This window comes from Podarcis liolepis, assembly GCF_965112155.1.
Source record: "Podarcis liolepis genome assembly, chromosome: 3".
Taxonomy (NCBI): domain Eukaryota; kingdom Metazoa; phylum Chordata; class Lepidosauria; order Squamata; family Lacertidae; genus Podarcis; species Podarcis liolepis.
The window spans coordinates 15,850,348-15,868,434 of NC_139557.1; the positions used below are offsets into that span (position 1 = coordinate 15,850,348).

The following is an 18,087-nucleotide window of genomic DNA, read 5'->3' on the forward strand; positions in this document are numbered from 1 at the left end:
GTTGCACTCCTAGACATTGGTATAGTTCAAATCTAATTAATTGTTGCTTCCAATAGAAAGAGTATTGCTTATTGTGTTGCATCAATGTACATGGTTAGTTTTTCAAAGAAGCCACTTTCAGAAAGCCACTGCGAAGTTGACTAGTTTTAAACCAACCGCTAATTTGTTCAACACAGTTGCAGGTTTGACAACATGACAAACAATTATGAAGTAAAAACAGGTAGGGCAGGGCCCTACCCAGATAGTTTACAATCTCTAATTCAACACACAGGAAGGGAGTGGGAAGTGGAGAAGGAAAGAATGTCCCATTTGAGTACCTTCACTTTCATTGAGAAGAGGTTAATGGAATCTAAGAAGGCTTTGATGTATTGTAACGATGAAATCCAGGGTGGGGTGAGGGCTTTGGTGTCTTGTCTTTGAAGTCTTTTTGGGTACTGTGCAGGAATTATATGAAATTCAGGGAGATTCATATTTTGCTGAAGCTGTAGGGGGCAGCTTTTGTTGCCAGCATACTACTGTACTTCAATAACCCCTAAAAGGAGCAACCGCATGGTTGCCCAGATAATTTGACTAATTTCCATGGTATCACCAGCACCCTCGGAAATGCTGATGTGGGAAGCAACTGTATCTCAACCCTGTGGTTACTTCTCATAGGTGTTATTGGGGTTTCGTGATATTGAGGCACCTGGAACCAGCTCTGTGCTGTTCCTATAGCACAAATTAGCAAACACACTTTGATTTCTTCCCTGGAGATAAGCGGTCTGTCGTCAGCTTGTGTCTTTGGCACAAAGGGAACTTTAAGTCTGAGAAGACTGTTACATCCCTTCTTGTTCAAGAAATCTCTCTGGAAAGGAAAGAAAGCTTTCTTGGCATTTCTTTGCAGAACGGCTTGCTTTCAACTGTTTGTTTGTTTGTTTGTTTGTTTTTGGATTCTTAAAAATTCATTCTGGTTCAGATTTGGCCCTGGCTGCACCCATTTTCAGAGTAATCAATTTTTCCTTTGCAGCATACTGCCCAATGTACACACCACAATGTACACACCACTGTGTATCATTGAAAATAGCGCACGAAACTTGATTAGGTTCTGAATTGTACCTAGTGAAAGAGATTTGGGGAGCAAGAAACAGGATTAGTTTATCTCATTGGATGAACTATTTATATGATAGGATAAATATTTCCAAGTCAGGTTGAAATTTGATTTTGTTTTTGCATCGTTCCATTATATGTTAGGCAACATTTTCTTACCTCTGTGACTGTTACACTGGGTGTGGAAGAAAGGATGTTGGGGAGGACCATAATTAAAAGATGAAAGTTTTTTATGATTGAAACATGATAGCATATACATTGTATTGCAGACTTCTAAAGTGTGGAGTAAGTACTACTTGACATAAAGTTAGTGGGCAGTGTTCTGAGTTGAGGGACAGATTAGGGCAAGAGATTTTGTTTCCTCTTCCAACTTGGGTGTATATTGTAAAACACTATAAACATCCATTGGAACTGAAAATTTATGTGTCAATCTCTGGTATTTTGGTCTGTCTGCAAAAAGTTGAAGCTGGCATACTATTATCATCTGACTCACCAGTGTCAAAAGTTTTAGAGGCCTGTGATTTTAGAGGCCCTTTTAAGAATGTTAGGGGGGGAAGGACTACTAGACCATGTAGAAAATGAACATTGTATTTTAGCTGCAGTTCATTCATTTTCAGCTTTGTATTCTTGTTATAAAAAAGTGTGCCTAGACATTCTGTTGTTGTGCCCATAACCTAGATTTAAGGTGCCGTTTAGCTCCTAGCTTTCATATCCCAGTTTCTAACACTGTATGGAGGTGATTGCTACATTAATTTTAGCAGAAAGGTGCTAGTACAAACAGACTCATTAAAATTCTGCTACTTGAGGGAGGGAGCCAATCCTAAATAAGGGAGAAATGAGCCTCATCAGTTTCTTCTGACCTCTGGTAAAGGGGTCTCTATTTTGAACAGGATTTTTGTTTTGTTTTTTGCATGTACAGTGGTGCCCCGCAAGACGAATGCCTCGCAAGACGGAAAACTCGCTAGATGAAAGTTTTCCGTTTTGGAGGTGCTTCGCAAGACGAATTTCCTATGGGCTTGCTTCGCAAGACGACAATGCCTTGCGAGTTCCTGCGGGTTTTTTTCCTCCCCCCCCCTTTTTCTAAGCCGCTTATCAGCTGATCCGATAAGCTGATAAACCGCTAATAGCGCTAATCCGCTAATCCGTCAATGGGCTTGCTTTGCAAGACGAAAAAACCGCTAGACGAAGAGAATCACAGAACGGATTCTTTTCGTCTTGCGAGGCACCACTGTATGAAGCCATATCCAGTACAACATTACTTTTTAAATCACTTCTATTAAATCCATGTAAGCTTTATTCCTGCATGCATGCGTAGAATTACTCATTTTGGTGTACCTACTTGGAAATTTAGTTTCCTACCCCCAATTACAAATGCCATACTGTGATTCCACATTTTCTGTTAGGGCAAACAGGAGGGACAGGTAATGTTAAAAGTTCTGTCATGGGTGGATAAAATTGCTAGGCAGTGTAATTTTAGGGTGTACTTGCATATATGTGTTCTTTCTGGAATAACTGGTTTCTCTTGTCCCCCTACAACTGCTTCTCTACGGAATCAGTCAGCATTAAGAGGATGTGTTGCCATTCTTTCTTTCCTTTTTACTATTTGTTGAAGGCACTGCCTAGAATATGTGTGTGATGTGTAGTCAAAGTTCTTTGGATAGGATGATTAATGTCTGGTATGTAGTCTGCCAGACAAGTACAGTACTTGCATTAATGCAGTCATTTAATTGTCATCTAGGCCTCCTGCCAAAACTGATGCATTGCTCTATTCAATATTGGAGGTGGTCCCGTCCCCGTCGTCCCCCCCCCCCCCCGTATTGTCTCTGACTGGAATGGAAGCAGCATAGAAGAACAAAAGTTTGAGACTCTTGAGTGAAAAGATGACATCACTGCACAGATATTCCTTTTCAGCAACCATTGCCTTCCTCTTAAACTGATACCGTGAGCTGATTTCATTGTGAAATCTGTGGCACAGATTCTTTCTCCCTGATAGAAGCCAATATGGTTTAGTGGTTAGATTGTTGGGCTCATATCTCAGAAGATGAGGGTTCATATCCCTACTCACTGAGTAACCTTGGGTCTTAGCATAATCTACTTCCCGAAAGGTTGTTGTGAAGATAAAATGGGGCAGGAGGAGAACCATGTAAAGTGCCTCAAGCTCTTTAGTGGAAAGGTGATCTATAAATGAAGAAATACAATGGTACCTCGGGTTAAGTACTTAATTGGTTCCGGAGGTCCATACTTAACCTGAAACTGTTCTTAACCTGAAGCACCACTTTAGCTAATGGGGCCTCCTGCTGCTGCTGCCGTGCTGCCAGAGCATGATTTCTGTTCTCATCCTGAAGCAAAGTTCTTAACCTGAAGCACTATTTCAGGGTTAGCGGAGTCTGTAACCTGAAGCGTATGTAACCCGAGGTGCCACTGTAATGCACTTTTCTTCTATTTAAATTTCTACAGATGATGCTTAGTTTGCTACCTATTCAACCTACTGTGAACCTAGGAGTCCAGAGATAATGTGGCTGAATGAGATCTGGTGGTGGGCTTAGAACTCAAAGGATCAGTGAAAGCCAAGACTGAATGAAAAGAAGGGTGTAGTAGATAGGAGGAACAAAACAAAGCACACAGTGGGTAGACCTTGCAAAGATTTCCAAGAAACAGAATTGATGCCACAATTCTGTAGTATTGGCAGGAACATTAGTAAGGTAGAAAATATTGCATTTGTGGAAGGGGGTGGAGTGTGTGACTAGAATCATGTTGTGTGGGTAGGGGAAGACTTTGTAAAGCTAATTTCTGCTAAATTCATGTGGTAATGGACTCATTCTCTGGCCTCCATGCCCATCCTTTGCCCGGAGTGTAATAGAAAATGTGAGGGAAATTTTGCTATGCTTAGAACTACTGCTTCAAAGGTGAACTTAGGAAGGCACCATGGTGATAAAAATGGGGGGAAATCAGCACTTTTTAATGCAAGCATGTATTTTAGCAAAATGGCAAAACAGTAGGCAGCTTTGGGAAGTCATGCCTGTATTGCAAATGGCACCTGTTGCTCAAGGTCCTAAAAACAATTCATGTGGTTTGTGACAGATAAAATAAGCATTGCACACTCCCTACAATGACTCTTTAAGCCACCATCTTTTGTATGCATTACAGCAGTATAGTGTAGTTTTTGGCAAATTATTGAATTTGATCAGTTTCTGGGTTGTGACTGTAGCAGTAAGGATTCATGTCTCATTATCAGAATTGGATTATCTCCCATTTCACATTCAGTTGAGCATATTCTCACTGGATTTTAAAGTTTGTGTCTGTAACTGTGATTGCTAGAGACATCTTTAATGCATGAATGTCATTATGGATTTTTTTTTAACCATAGTAAATAAAATAACCATTTATTACACCAACCAAAATATCACAAAATCCTAGCTTGAAACTTGTCTGGCCTAAACCATAATAATGGCTACAGTTTAAGGAGTTATCCTTTTCCCACCCCCTGCTGTGCAAGCATGTTGTGATAAGATAGTGGACTCTTTGTACTGATCAGAGTGGAGAGAATGTGTTACCTGTTCCCACATATCAAAGATTTGTACCTGTGGTCAGGGTCAAATCATGAGGTGGTAAGGTAATATACTAAAAAGTACTTAAGCAGTGATGTTGTAGTCGGCTTGTTCTATATACTTGCCTATGGAAAACGTACAGTATGTGGATGCAGACTTGGTTGTATTATTGACTGTGTCTGTTCTGGAAAGTGTAAAGCCAAATAATCTGTTTTCTACTGTGCCATGTAATATGGAACTGGATAGTTGGAGGGAGTTATAGAAGGACTAGGAGCTCAAGTGGGGGTGGGGTTCTTAAAGCATTGAAAGTACCACATTGTTTCCAGAGTTTGTGAGAACCGAGAGAGGAAATCCTTGTTTGTCTTCCTATGTTAATGGTGGATGTAGCTATTGTGTAAAGTATGAAGGGCTGTCTTAGTCCCAGCTGCACTGCATTTGTTGTCAGTCCCTGTCTTCTTTTTCATGAAACTTGAATGTGTGTTCTCTGAGGGTTTCCAGCGAGTACAGATAAGATGCTGCTGCTGTGTTTTTATTGCAGCACTTAAAAATCGTGGTAGGAATGACAAGGTGTCTATCCTCCTGTTCAGTCAAGACCCATCAACACATTAATTCCTCATAGATCAACCTATGCAATCCACTTGAGAGAGAAATCTATTCTTTCTTTCTTCTCCCAACTGTCATCCAGCTCATTGGTCTTTGACTGGTGGGTTGCAGCAGTGACATATATAATTTTAAGTTTTGTTCTGTTAGGGGTGGCTCTCTTAGCAGAAAAAGACTAAGAAAAACAGTAGATGAATATAAAAATAGTGGAGGTATATAGAGAAAATTGCAGGGACGGAAATCAAAAGTAGATCTCATTTTGCAGGTCAGGGCTAAACGATGGCTACTGATCCAACTCTTCCTTTGATGGATAACACAAGAGTAAATTTTGTCTGCTCTTGCGGCAGAGCTCTAGTACTAGAAGTAATTTGTCCTAGCCTGCAGCTGAGGCATCCATTCTATGCATACTTAACTTTTGAGTAAGCCCTGTTGAATTCAGCAAGTCTTCTGAGTTAAAACAATCACCAGTTTGTGCTGTATACAGAATTTTAGTAAGTGAAATAATAACCAGATAAGTCTCTCTTCTTCCCCAGAAATGACTACCATTAATGCAGGAAATGTTAACTTCAAATGGGATCCGAAAAGTCTGGAGATAAGGACATTGGCAGTTGAAAGGTTGTTAGAGCCTCTCGTTACACAGGTAACAAAAGCTGTATGTGGTGATTTCTAATAATGTTTTGGATCAATAGTAGTGAGTTGGGTAACTATTAGTTTAATTGTACTAGTCGGTAAGATCTGCATTGGACTTCCAAGTATAAAGTGGGCACCATGGCAAACTTGCAATGTGTAGTCTTCTGCCCACGTTTTCTTTTTTGTAAGAAAACTTCAAAATAAAACATCAACAAGTTAAAAAAATCACCTTTTTAAAATAGCTGGTGCATAGCTGGTAAATATGATCTGATACTATCTTTCATAATGCCTTCTGTGTAAAATATTCTAGAATGTTGAGTTTGAATGGGAGAAATCCAAGTTCAAATCCTTGCTCATCAATGAAGTCCACTTGGTGAAACAGTGGGAAAAAACTAAGATAGATAGATAGAATTAAAGCAAATCTTATATTGGTCTCTTAAAATGGAATCTGTGGCCCTCTATTAAAACCACAAACCAATATCAAAGGTATTGTGCTCGATTCAAAATAATTCCTTCCAGTAGCACCTTAGAGACCAACTGCACTGGAAGGATTTTTATTTGTTTGTTTGTTTGTTTCGACTACGGCAGACCAGCACAGCTACCTACCTGATTCAAAATAAATTAGTCTTGTTAATCAGTGAAGATGCATTTGTTTAAATGGGACTTAATTAGTTAAGTTTGTCATTTCAATCAAATTTGAGTGCATCTGTTGAAGATTTTGTCCATAGTACTTGGTGATCGCTAAACTATGTCTGACTTGAGAGACAAGGAGCACCCAACAGTCTCATTCACTCCTCCTGGTGTATGCACTCCTTCCCTCCTTCCCTTTCCCCTTTTCAGTGCTAATGGTTGATACTAATATCTACATTGAATCAAGTGATGATATGGTTAGAAGCATTTTTCAGACACTGAGCATAGATAACTTTAAAGCAGAGATTAAAACCTCCTTCCAATTTATAGCTTCTAATTCTTGTTTAAAGTCAGCTATGAGTAGCATTCAACTTGAGGTAAATGTAATACTGACTGTAATTATCTCAGGGGAGTGATCATGGAGAATAGCATATGAGCCTGAGTTGGCACATCTGATCCAACCATGATTAAGAGACTGCAAAATGTCATATCTGCACCGCGCCTCACTCACTGACTCAGTTCCAAATAACATTAGAGTGCATTTCTGTTCAAAGGAAATCATGACCAAAATATCTCCTTTTTGAGATCAAATGTAAGTGTGGCATAATAGGTCATGCATATTACAGATAATACTGAGGGTCAGGGCATGACAAGTTGTCTCAAGTTTTAATATCAATCTCCAGGACAATCCAACCTATATCTCATCACAATAATCTATTAAATTAAGAAAGAGGACAAAGTTGTGCAATCACATTGTGGATATGTGATTTTTGTTTCCTACAAAGGTGGGCGTTTCCCACATGGAAATACCTTGTTTTGGACCTTAACTTTCAGCTCTTTGCTTCTAAGAGATTCTAAGTGCTTGGTCTGTGAGCAAATCACTTTGCTAATTGTTCTTGCATTTACCGTATTTTTCACCCTGTAGAACGCCCTTTTCCCCCTCCAAAAATGAAGGGGAAATGTGTGTGCGTCCTATGGGGCGAATGCAAGCTTTCGCTGAAGCCTGGAGAGCGAGAGGGGTCGGTGTGCACCGACCCCTCTCGCTCTCCAGGCTTCAGGAGAGCCCCAGTGCCAGCCCCACAAGGTCGGGGGACAGAGGGAGGCGGAACGCCGCCATCCCGCTGTCTCCCGAAGTGGACGCGCTGTACCTCCCAACTGTCCCCGGACCTGATCTGAAGGACGGCGGCGGGGAGAAGAGCGCTTCTCCCCGCTGCCAGCCTCGCAAGCTCCAGGGACAGTTGGGAGGCGCAGCGCGTCTCCCCGCTGTCCCCGGACCTGATCTGAAGGCGGGCGGCGGGGAGAAGAACGCTTCTCCCCGCTGCCGGCCTCGCAAGCTCCGGGGACAGTTGGGAGGTGCAGCGCGTCTCCCCGCTGTCCCCGGACCTGATCTGAAGGCGGGCGGCGGGGAGAAGAACGCTTCTCCCCGCTGCCGGCCTCGCAAGCTCCGGGGACAGTTGGGAGGTGCAGCGCGTCTCCCCGCTGTCCCCGGACCTGATCTGAAGGCGGGCGGCGGGGAGAAGAGCGCTTCTCCCCGCTGCCGGCCTCGCAAGCTCCGGGGACAGTTGGGAGGTGCAGCGCGTCTCCCCGCTGTCCCCGGACCTGATCTCAAGGTGGGCGGCAGGGAGAAGAGCGCTTCTCCCCGCTGCCGGCCTCGCAAGCTCCGGGGACAGTTGGAAGGTGCAGCGCGTCTCCCCGCTGTCCCCGGAACTGATCTGAAGGCGGGCGGCGGGGAGAAGAGCGCTTCTCCCCGCTGCCGGCCTCGCAAGCGCCGGGGGGGGGATTTCCCCCCCCCTTTATTTCTCCCCAAAAAAACTTGATGCGTCCTATGGGCCGGTGCGTCCTATGGGGCGAAAAATACGGTACTTTTAATCACCATCCCAATGCAGTTCCATTATTTCTTGCAGCTGGCCCTTCCTGATATTGTCCTGCATAGCTTGATCCAAACCACAGTTAAAACTTTAAAACAAAATCCAATATAATAAGCAAGCAATAATACAATTTAGCAATACACAGTCATTAACAAAGAGTTAATTATCAATGAATATATCACAAAATATTTTCTAAAACAGTGAAAAGGAAGTATCCTGTTAGGTAGTGCAAAGGCTTTCTTCAGTTATAAATCAACAGATTTGTGTAATGTTTGATCTCAGAAACTTAGGTATTTCCTCTGTGGTCTCTACGCAGATGCACACTTTCTTTTGCATATCTGTTGAGGAAATATTTGAAACATAAATGGGGAAACTTTAAATTGGTCTATCCTAGTGGGTGGCCTCACCCAAGTAGCTTTCTCTATCTTGCAACTTTATTAGGATAAAATGGAATGGTACCATGAATGCCACCCTGAGCTCTTTAGAGGAAGGAATTCAAACATAAGAAAGCAAAATCCCATGTAACATTAAACTGATGTCTTGTGTATACAAAACAGTGACGTGTTTCCATAATATAGAAAGAAATTGTGAATAACCACAGACATGTAGTATCATGAGAAGAGATTGGCTTGGAAAAGGATGAGAGAAAAGCAGTTTTTGAGAAAAGCAGTATGAATATGGGCAGTGCTTTTTTTCTTAAATGTTTAGGGGTACTCTCATTTTCCTACTCATATTGAAATACTGCCCCTCAATGAGGCCAAATTTAGATTAACAAAATTTTTAGGGGTATGCGTACCCTGCATCTCCCCAGAAAAAAAGCAGTGAATATGGGAGAGGGTGAAATTCAGTTCTAAAGTGCATCAGAGAAAAAGCAGGCAGATGAAAGATCCACAAAGTCAGAGTTTATCAACTAGGTAAGTAAAGATAGAGCTAAAGATGCAGGAGTGAAGAAATAAAAGTGAGAACTGCCTGTAAAAACTGTTCTGGAGCAGAAAACTGAAAATTTGCATTAAAGTCTACACTCCTAATCAGCAACTAATGTTTCAGCTACGTAACTGTTTGACATAAAATTCTTTTAAACTTAACAAACTCTTTTAACTTGATGTGTTGTTTAATTAAAATGCAGTCGATCCTGCTTGAATTGTGATGCTTGTCCAACAAATAAATCTGGAACCAGATTAGCAGGGAAGGTTCTTATAGTTTGTCAACTAATAATATGTCCTGCGTGATGCTGCTTTCCAGGTTACAACACTGGTCAATACCAGTAACAAAGGTCCCTCCAACAAAAAAAGAGGCCGATCTAAGAAGGCTCATGTTCTAGCTGCATCAGTTGAGCAGGCAACAGAGAACTTCCTGGAGAAAGGGGACAAAATTGCAAAGGAGAGCCAGTTTCTTAAAGAAGAGCTGGTGGCAGCGGTGGAAGATGTTCGCAAACAAGGTATGTAGTAATATCACATTGTGGTGGGAAGCTGAGGAGTTGCTGTCCCAGCCCTGTGAATTAGTTCACTAAAGTTATCAGTCTACAAAACTAGTAGCCTGCCTCTCAATACATGCACATGCTTAAAGTTTTCATTCCTTTGATTATGAGAAAGCAGCCAGTTTTAAGTAATTGCGCTGATTTTATTTACAGATGTATTTCATTTTAATGTTGCCCTCCCTCCATGGAGTTCAAGGTGGCACGTATAGTCCCCCATCATCTTCTTATCCTCACAATAATCCTGTGAGGTAGGTTAGTCTGAGAGATAGTGACGGACCCGAAGTCACCCAGTTAGCTTTGTGGAAGGCCATTTTCATCTTCAGTGAGACAAGCTACTAAAATTCTGCTTCTAAAATAAACTTAAATAAACTGAAGCTCAAACTATTCAAGACCAAGGCACTGTTAGCAAGTGGTTCCATAGACCTGATGAAGGGGAGGTTACCTGCTCTTGATGGGGTTGCACTCCCTCTGAAGGAGCAGGTACGTAGTTTGAGGCCTCAAGGGTTCTGAGTGCCTTCCATCAGCTTCACCTTGAAGCCCAGCTATGCCCCTATCTCAGTGGTGGTGAACCTTTTAGAGACAAAGTGCCCAAACTGCAACCAAAAACCCACTTATTTTTCGCAAAGTGCCAACACGGCAAAGTTGTTGAGGTTTTTATTGGGGGGTGGGGGTATTACACGGTTCCAGAGCTTTTTTAGGGGGAATGCAGAAAATAACTAACACCACTAAAAAATGCTGCAAATCGCTCGTGTCAGCACAGCAAACATGCACCTCCAACTCACCAATAGCACATCACCAGCTGGTTTGCGGGCACAGAACTTCACACAACGCGCGCTCTTACAAAACGTTTACTGCTCACAGCGGCATCCGTCCCCCCAAAAAACTCTCTCCCCCCCCCCCGCACCACTGTGGGCAGAGCACACTCTAAGGAGCGCTTCCCACCCACACTGGCGTGGGAGGAGCAGATGGCCATTGTGCTTGCTGGGCCGATGGCTCGTGTACCCACAGAGAGGGCTCTGAGTGCCCACTCTGGCACGTGTGCCATAGGTTCGCCACCACTGCCCTATCTGGACAGGGATAGCCTAATTTATGTTGCCTACCCTCCGGTAATCTCTAGATTAGATCACTTTAGTGTGTTCTATGTCAGAAACCATAGCTGGTGCAGACAGGTTGCTCACTGGGGTAAGATGGTCTGAGCACAGAACACCAACCCAGGCCACTGCACTAGCTACCAATTACAATTTGAGGTGCTGATTTTGACCTATTAAGTCTTATGTGGTTTAGGACAGCAGTACCTCAAGGACCGCTCTCCCCATATGAACTGACATGAACCCTGCAATCTGAGGCCCTCCCATGGGAGGTCTGGAGGGTAGCAACATAAGTATGTGTCTTTTCAGTGGTGGCTCACTGCTTATGGAGTGCTCTCCCCAGGGAGGCTTGCTGTGCACCATTGTTACATATCATTATTAATAAAATTAGGCACCTGCCAAAAACATACCTTTTAATCAGGCTTTTAACTATTGACAGCCTTTTTACATAGGTGGAATTTTTTTAATCTAGAGTTTTTTAAATGCTGATTTTAATGTATGTATATATGTATGTGTTTGTATTTTTTGCTTAAAATATTGTAAGTTGCTTTGAATGGCCGAAAAAGCAACTAATAAATTTAATAAATAATAATAGTAACAATAATGCCCCTTTGTAAAATGAGATCTCAACTATATAATTTTCTGATAATTACCTTGACCTCTCTGCTTTCGAGAGCATGGTACCAAATTGTCTGATTTGAGAAATTTTCTTTTAATTGAAAGAAATATCTCTGTCTTCCGTCTCTGGGGGGGGGGGGAATCCAGTGCATTATATTTTTCTCTTTTCAGAAGGTGGGATTTATTTTAATTAATTTTAATAGGATGCAATGTCTCTCCTGGCAATTTAGAGCTATTTTCATAATTGCAATAGATATTTATTAGGATTCTGCCAGTTTTGTAAGAAAATAGTGCTGTTTCCACATATTCATTTATTGCCATAGGAAGTGTAAACTACCTCATCCAGTGATAATTGGAAAGACTGAAGAAATGTAACCCCTTTTTTGCTAACTTTGTGTACGTAGGAGACTTGATGAAGAGTGCCTCTGGAGAATTTGCTGATGACCCATGTTCTTCTGTGAAACGGGGGAACATGGTGAGAGCAGCCCGTGCCCTCCTATCAGCAGTCACCCGGCTGCTCATTTTGGCTGATATGGCAGATGTGTACAAACTGCTTGTTCAACTTAAAGTTGTAAGTAGTGACTCAACTGTAACTTTCTGTCTCTTTTTAATTTGCTTATTATTAAAGTTGTTTAGAATAGTTTTTTGGAATAGCAGGGAAGACGGGACTGCAGTAGGGGAGTGCTTTTGCCTTCATTCCTCTGCTAATGGGCTTCCTAGGAACATCAGGATAAGCACTGTTGAAAACACATTGATGGATTAGATCAGGAGTAGGCAACCTAAGGCCCATGGGCTGGATGCGGCCCAATCACCTTCTCAATCCGGCCCGCGGATGGTCCGGGAATCAGCGTGTTTTTACATGAATAGAATGTGTCCTTTTATTTAAAATGCATCTCTGGGTTATTTGTGGGACCTGCCTGGTGTTTTGACATGAGTAGAATGTGTGCTTTTATTTAAAATGCATCTCTGGGTTATTTAGGCATAGGAATTTGTTCATTATTTTTTTCCAAAATATAGTCCGGCCCACTACATGGTCTGAGGGTTGGTGGGCTGGCCCACGGCTGAAAAAGGTTGCTGACCCCTGGATTAGATGGACTAACAGATCTTCCTCTGTGATATGACCCCATATACAAGTCTTGGCTGACATTTTGGCCAATGGGCTAAGTATTACTATGTAAAGTCAGGCTAGAGCTATATGCCATTAAAACAGGCAGGTTGCATTGTCTTTCAGATGGCATGCCTGTTTCGTTGGGGGTTGGAGGGGCCCCACAGATTACTATTGCTTAAGTGCTCTTGGAAGTTACTGGTACTACTTCTATAGAATCTGTATTACATTTTTAAAAGTTGTATAGTCCATATAGGTCAAAATCTGATTTAATCTTCTAGGTAGAAGAAGGCATCATGAAACTAAGAAATGCTGGTACTGAACAAGATTTAGGAATACACTACAAAGCTCTTAAACCAGAGGTGGATAAGCTTAATATAATGGCAGGCAAAAGACAACAGGTATAGTAACTTTTAGCATGTTTTCAAATATATGGTTGCTTTATATACTGGTATAGTATCTGACATTATTTGTAACAGAATCACAAGATTACAATGCTATAAATACTTTTAAGGACTGTGGGTGGGTGGCTTTCATGTCCAGGAAATGGGTGTTCAGCCTCTTCTGGATGGAGTTGTAGGTACAATGGGAGGAATTCAATATCACAGTCTTCTGACCATTCCGCCAGTGCAAGTATTTCAGCCTGTCAGAGGAAACAATTCCCTTTCCTCCCTCTCCATCTCATTCTCCCAACACATACCCTGACCTAGTTTTTTTCGGCGGGGGGGGGGGAGGGGAGACCCCATTATGCAAGCAGGGCTTCTGCAGATGGGACTTGTTAGGTGAATCTTACCCATTGTCTGGAGACACTTATAGTTCTATCTCTGTCATATGAGGCTCAATTGGCTTATGTGCCAAGGAGTGCCCATCTCCAGTCTTGTCTACTTCATCAACTACAACTGTTGGGATAGCCTAGCTATAGTTATGCGTACTCTGGTAATCTCCCATCTTGACTTCTGTAGTGCTATCTACACAGGGCTGCTCTTGAAGATGGTCAGGAAATTGCTGCTAGTGCAGAATGCTACCATCAGAATACTAACTGACTTTTTGGTGTGCAGACATACAGAATACCTATTTGGCATGATCTTCACTGGCTGCCTATACTGTATGTTACCAGTAGGGTTGGGCCCATGGACAAAAAGTTGTGTTGGGTCAGTTTGCCATGAAATGGCTCTAAAACCCATTCCATAGAATTTAAGGACAAGTCCCTATAAATCCACACAGAGTTCAATTAAAAATTCGGGGGGGGGGGAGTTGTGAGTGCTGATGAGTTGATCCAAGGACTGGCTGTCCTTTAGTATGTTTTTTAATAATTTCAGCTGCCTAAGTGGTTAGCTAGTGTGCAGGACTTTTTTATAATATTTATTAGAGGTTTGAAGATTACAGAAAAAAGAAAGAAACAATGAAAAGTTAAACAAAACAAAACAATACCTTACAATACATCAGAGGGGGGGAAAAACAAAAAACACAATACAGCAAAACAACAAACAACAAACAAAAACATTTAAAAACACATCCAATGTTTCCGTATCTTTATCTTTCAATTACTTGTTTCATCGACCTCCTCACACCTCCCTTTTTTGTATTCTAGTTCAATTAGCTATTTCAGCAAATCCTTTCCATCTTTCTCAATTTTTGTTCTATAATTTATCTTAACACAATCTAACCTTAAATTTTCCACTTTGGCCCATTAACAATCTATTTTTACTTAATTCTTTATAACATTTCTGCTAAAGCCATATAGCTTCATTCCAGCATCCTTCTAACATTCATTACTTTTGCAATATTTCTGTAAATATACTTTAAATTTTTTCCAATCTTCTTCCACCGACTCTTCTCCCTGTGCAGGGCTTTTGCTGCTACATGCATTGAAATCTCCATGTAGCAAGCTCCCTGGAAGTGACTGCCATCACTCTCAACGGGAGTTCTATTTATTTTAAATTGAACTGCCACTCAGTCTCAGGAATTGGTTCATAATAAGAATCTGTTTTTCTTTGGTTTAAGATTGGAGAAGGAATCACATCTATGTATACCTCCAAGACAGTTGCTGGAAATGGTGTGGGGCAGAAGCCTTAGAAGTTAAGTTCCAGAGTAGGCAAAGAAAATTGCATTCAGTTTTCATATGACTTCCAATTCCTTGGGCCTATTTACAACCACCTGAACATCATTAGCAAAATATAGAAGAGAGTTCTGTATCCCAATCTGCCCTTTCTTCAAATTACAACTTAGCCACTATTCTTCTCAAACAACAACAAAATAGCAGCTAGCTCTGTGGAGGTGATGCGTGGTGGTTTGTGTTGGTTTTCTGCAGAATTTTAAGGTTCAGTGAGTACATATCATGGTCTGAGAGAATATTGTGTATGTGTATAATTATTAAGATTTGAAACCATAAGAGGCCTGACTGAGACTTTGCTGCTTTACTATTAGAAGCTTCTGATGAAACTTGTGAGACTCTTGCTCATACTTCTCTCTGCTGTCTAGAAGTTTTCTAATTACCTGAACTTCTATTAATGAAACCTAAATTTTCAGGATTATACTGTTGTAAAATAATCATGTTTTGAAAGCCTTGTAGTTTGATATACTTCTTGATGAATGTTATGCTATTACACTACTTGTTCGAAGGGAACAATATGCAATGCTCTGTTAGTTACGGAGGAGTCTTAAGTGCTGACCTGCATCACATTTATCTCTTAACACATCTTGCTATTTGAAATATTCTCTGCAGGAATTGAAAGATATTGGCCATCGTGATCAGATGGCAGCAGCCAGAGGAATCCTTCAGAAAAATATTCCTATACTTTACACTGCTTCCCAAGCATGTCTCCAGCACCCAGATGTAGCTGCTTACAAAGCCAACAGGGATTTGATCTACAAGCAGCTGCAGCAGGCAGTCACAGGAATCTCTAATGCAGCCCAGGCAACAGCTTCTGAAGACTCTGTTCAGCAGCAGAGCGGTGGCGGCGAATTGGCATATGCACTTAACAACTTTGATGTAAGTACTTCATTTTGCAGGGGGGAAATGTATGTTCCCTTTTCATAGTCAGTTGGTTGTAAGTTACCTAGAAACAGTTAGATCTCCTGAGGGTGATCCTTAGTTTACACATGGCTATTCAGAAACTAACAGATTTGTAAACATCTGTACCATCTGTGTGAATATGATGGTAAATTTACATTTCTGTAGATACACTTGGGCACCATGAGAACACACACAGTTGATTACATGACTGCTTAAACATCTGGAGATGTGTAGTTGGCAAGACGGGTACTTAGCTCTGGATAAGCCACCTTCCTTATTATGACATGTTGACATGGTTATTTTCAGAGAACTATTAGGGGGTAGCAGTAAGATTTGGTGCTTAGCTTCATTCAAAACAGGGCTGAAATTAGGAAATAAACTCACTTTTCTCAACTTGCGCCATGACCTGATAGGAAAGCTGGAGATTTGAAACAGAATATTTTCCCTATTTAGGTTGCATTTCACATATTCACTTATATGCTCTTTTTTCCTGACAATGTCTTCTCTTCTTCCTCAGTCCTGTATGAATAAGTTACTTCACAGCTCCCCCCCACCCTGCTTTGACTCTGTCTCCTTTTAGCTCTGTACTGCTTTCATCCAGCTTTTGCATAGGCTGCTACTACCCCCACCTTGCATTTCAGCTTTCCAGATTTGCCTCCTTGGATCCATTTCCTTAATCCACTTTTGCAAGGGGCAGAAATAAAATTGCCTCTGACAGGAGTGCAGTGTCAGAATCTCCACCCCTTTCCCCAGACCAGGCATAGGCAAACTCGGCCCTCCAGATGTTTTGGGACTACAACTCCCACCATCCCTAGCTAACAGGACCAGTGGTCAGGGATGATGGGAGTTGTAGTCCCAAAACATCTGGAGGGCTGAGTTTGCCTAAGCCTGCCCCCAGACCATAGAGAAGAACTGGGACTTCTTGATCCAGAACTGACTTTTGAAGATATTTGAAAAGCAGTAAGGCATCAGGTTCCTTTCAGAATTGCTCTTGGGCTTAGTGCAGCAGGGATAAGCCACCTTCACAGATTTGAAGTGAGCAGGGATTTTGTTACCCCACAGTTACATAGGGGTTCAATATCCCAGAAATCTTTGGGTCATAGGAGCAGGCAGGGTCATAGCAAACGCAAACTTTTCCTGTCTACCAAGGCCATCAAAAATGTGTTGCCTACCCTGTATCATACCCTGATCAGCATTTCTATGTCTTCTCTGTGTTCCTGCCAATACCATCCAGCCTTTCCTGTCCTCATCCCTGTTTGAGGCTTCCTCAACATCTTCTAGGAAGTGCTGGCATAGAAAAGTTAACCAACCTATTAAATCAAATCTTGTTTGTCTTCATTGGCCGCAAATACATTCCAGGCTCACTACCAAGTGCTAGTGTCATTTTTAAAACCCGCAACAGCCTTCTTATGGCACTCCTTGACCCAAGTGAAATTGCATTATATGTGAAATTCTTGATCTCAGTCCATTCGTAAAGTTTAGGCTGTGATCTTGCACCCTCTTACCTGAGAGTAAAACTCATTGAACTCTGTGGTACTTCTGAGTAGATGTGTACTGAATTGTGCTATCAGTAGTGGTCAAAAACCCTTTTCAGTGGCTGTGCTACTGTGTAACAGAATTCCTAAGAGGATTAAACACTGAAAATATTGCAGAGTTGACAAACTGTAACACTTCGTCTGAAGATCCTTTTTAACATGTTAATATGACTCTGAAAAAGATTGAAGTGCAATCTGCTGTAGCTTTAGCTTGGTATAAACTATACTGTTGCAAACTCTGTTAAAGAGGCTTTTAAGTTGGAAGGAATTGAGTTTGATGTACTACTTTGTTCTTAGTCCAAGGAAAATTTTAGCCCTGCGTAGGTTGAAAAGATGTAACTGAGTGACATGCTCGATGTCAAAAGTATGAGTTGCGTTTCCTAATATTTCTAAGCTGTGTTCATCAAACTGACCCAGAGTAGTATGACACTTACTTGGAGTTTAAAACTTTTTCTTCCTGCCAGAAACAAATCATTGTGGATCCTTTGAACTTCAGTGAGGAGCGTTTTAGGCCTTCCCTGGAAGAGCGCCTGGAGAGCATCATTAGCGGTGCAGCCCTAATGGCTGACTCATCCTGCACACGTGATGACCGACGGGAACGCATAGTTGCTGAGTGTAATGCAGTGCGACAAGCCTTGCAAGATCTGCTTTCCGAATACATGGGAAATGTGAGTAACCAAATTATGTTGTGTGTTTATTTGTAAGTGAAATTTGAAGAGAGGCCGTAAAACGGTATGGTTTGAATTTGACTGGAATCTCTTAAGAAATAGAACTGGGAGTAAAGTTGGGTCTTTTGTAACTTTTTTCTTTTGGATATACTCTCTTGGTGTGTTGCTATAACTTTTCCCTAACTTCTAAATTACTCCGTATCTAATGAATTGAAATG

The 18,087-nt window shown here is 41.6% G+C and overlaps 1 protein-coding gene across 5 annotated transcripts in view; it reads left to right on the forward strand.

Annotated features, from left to right (window-relative positions):
• Nucleotides 1-18,087, forward strand: part of CTNNA1 (catenin alpha 1) — a 68,539-nt gene that overhangs the window by 3,237 nt on the left and 47,215 nt on the right. For 4 of the 5 annotated variants that reach the window (XM_083493755.1, XM_083493756.1, XM_083493753.1 and 1 more), the window contains exons 2-7: nt 5,768-5,874; nt 9,605-9,800; nt 11,950-12,116; nt 12,932-13,051; nt 15,376-15,642; nt 17,666-17,869. In XM_083493755.1, coding sequence (XP_083349881.1) covers nt 5,770-5,874; nt 9,605-9,800; nt 11,950-12,116; nt 12,932-13,051; nt 15,376-15,642; nt 17,666-17,869 — 1,059 coding nt within the window. In that variant the 5' untranslated portion in view covers nt 5,768-5,769. Of the gene's footprint in view, nt 1-5,767; nt 5,923-9,544; nt 9,801-11,949; nt 12,117-12,931; nt 13,052-15,375; nt 15,643-17,665; nt 17,870-18,087 lie in introns of all 5 variants that reach the window. The other variant, XM_083493757.1, reaches the window with a different exon arrangement.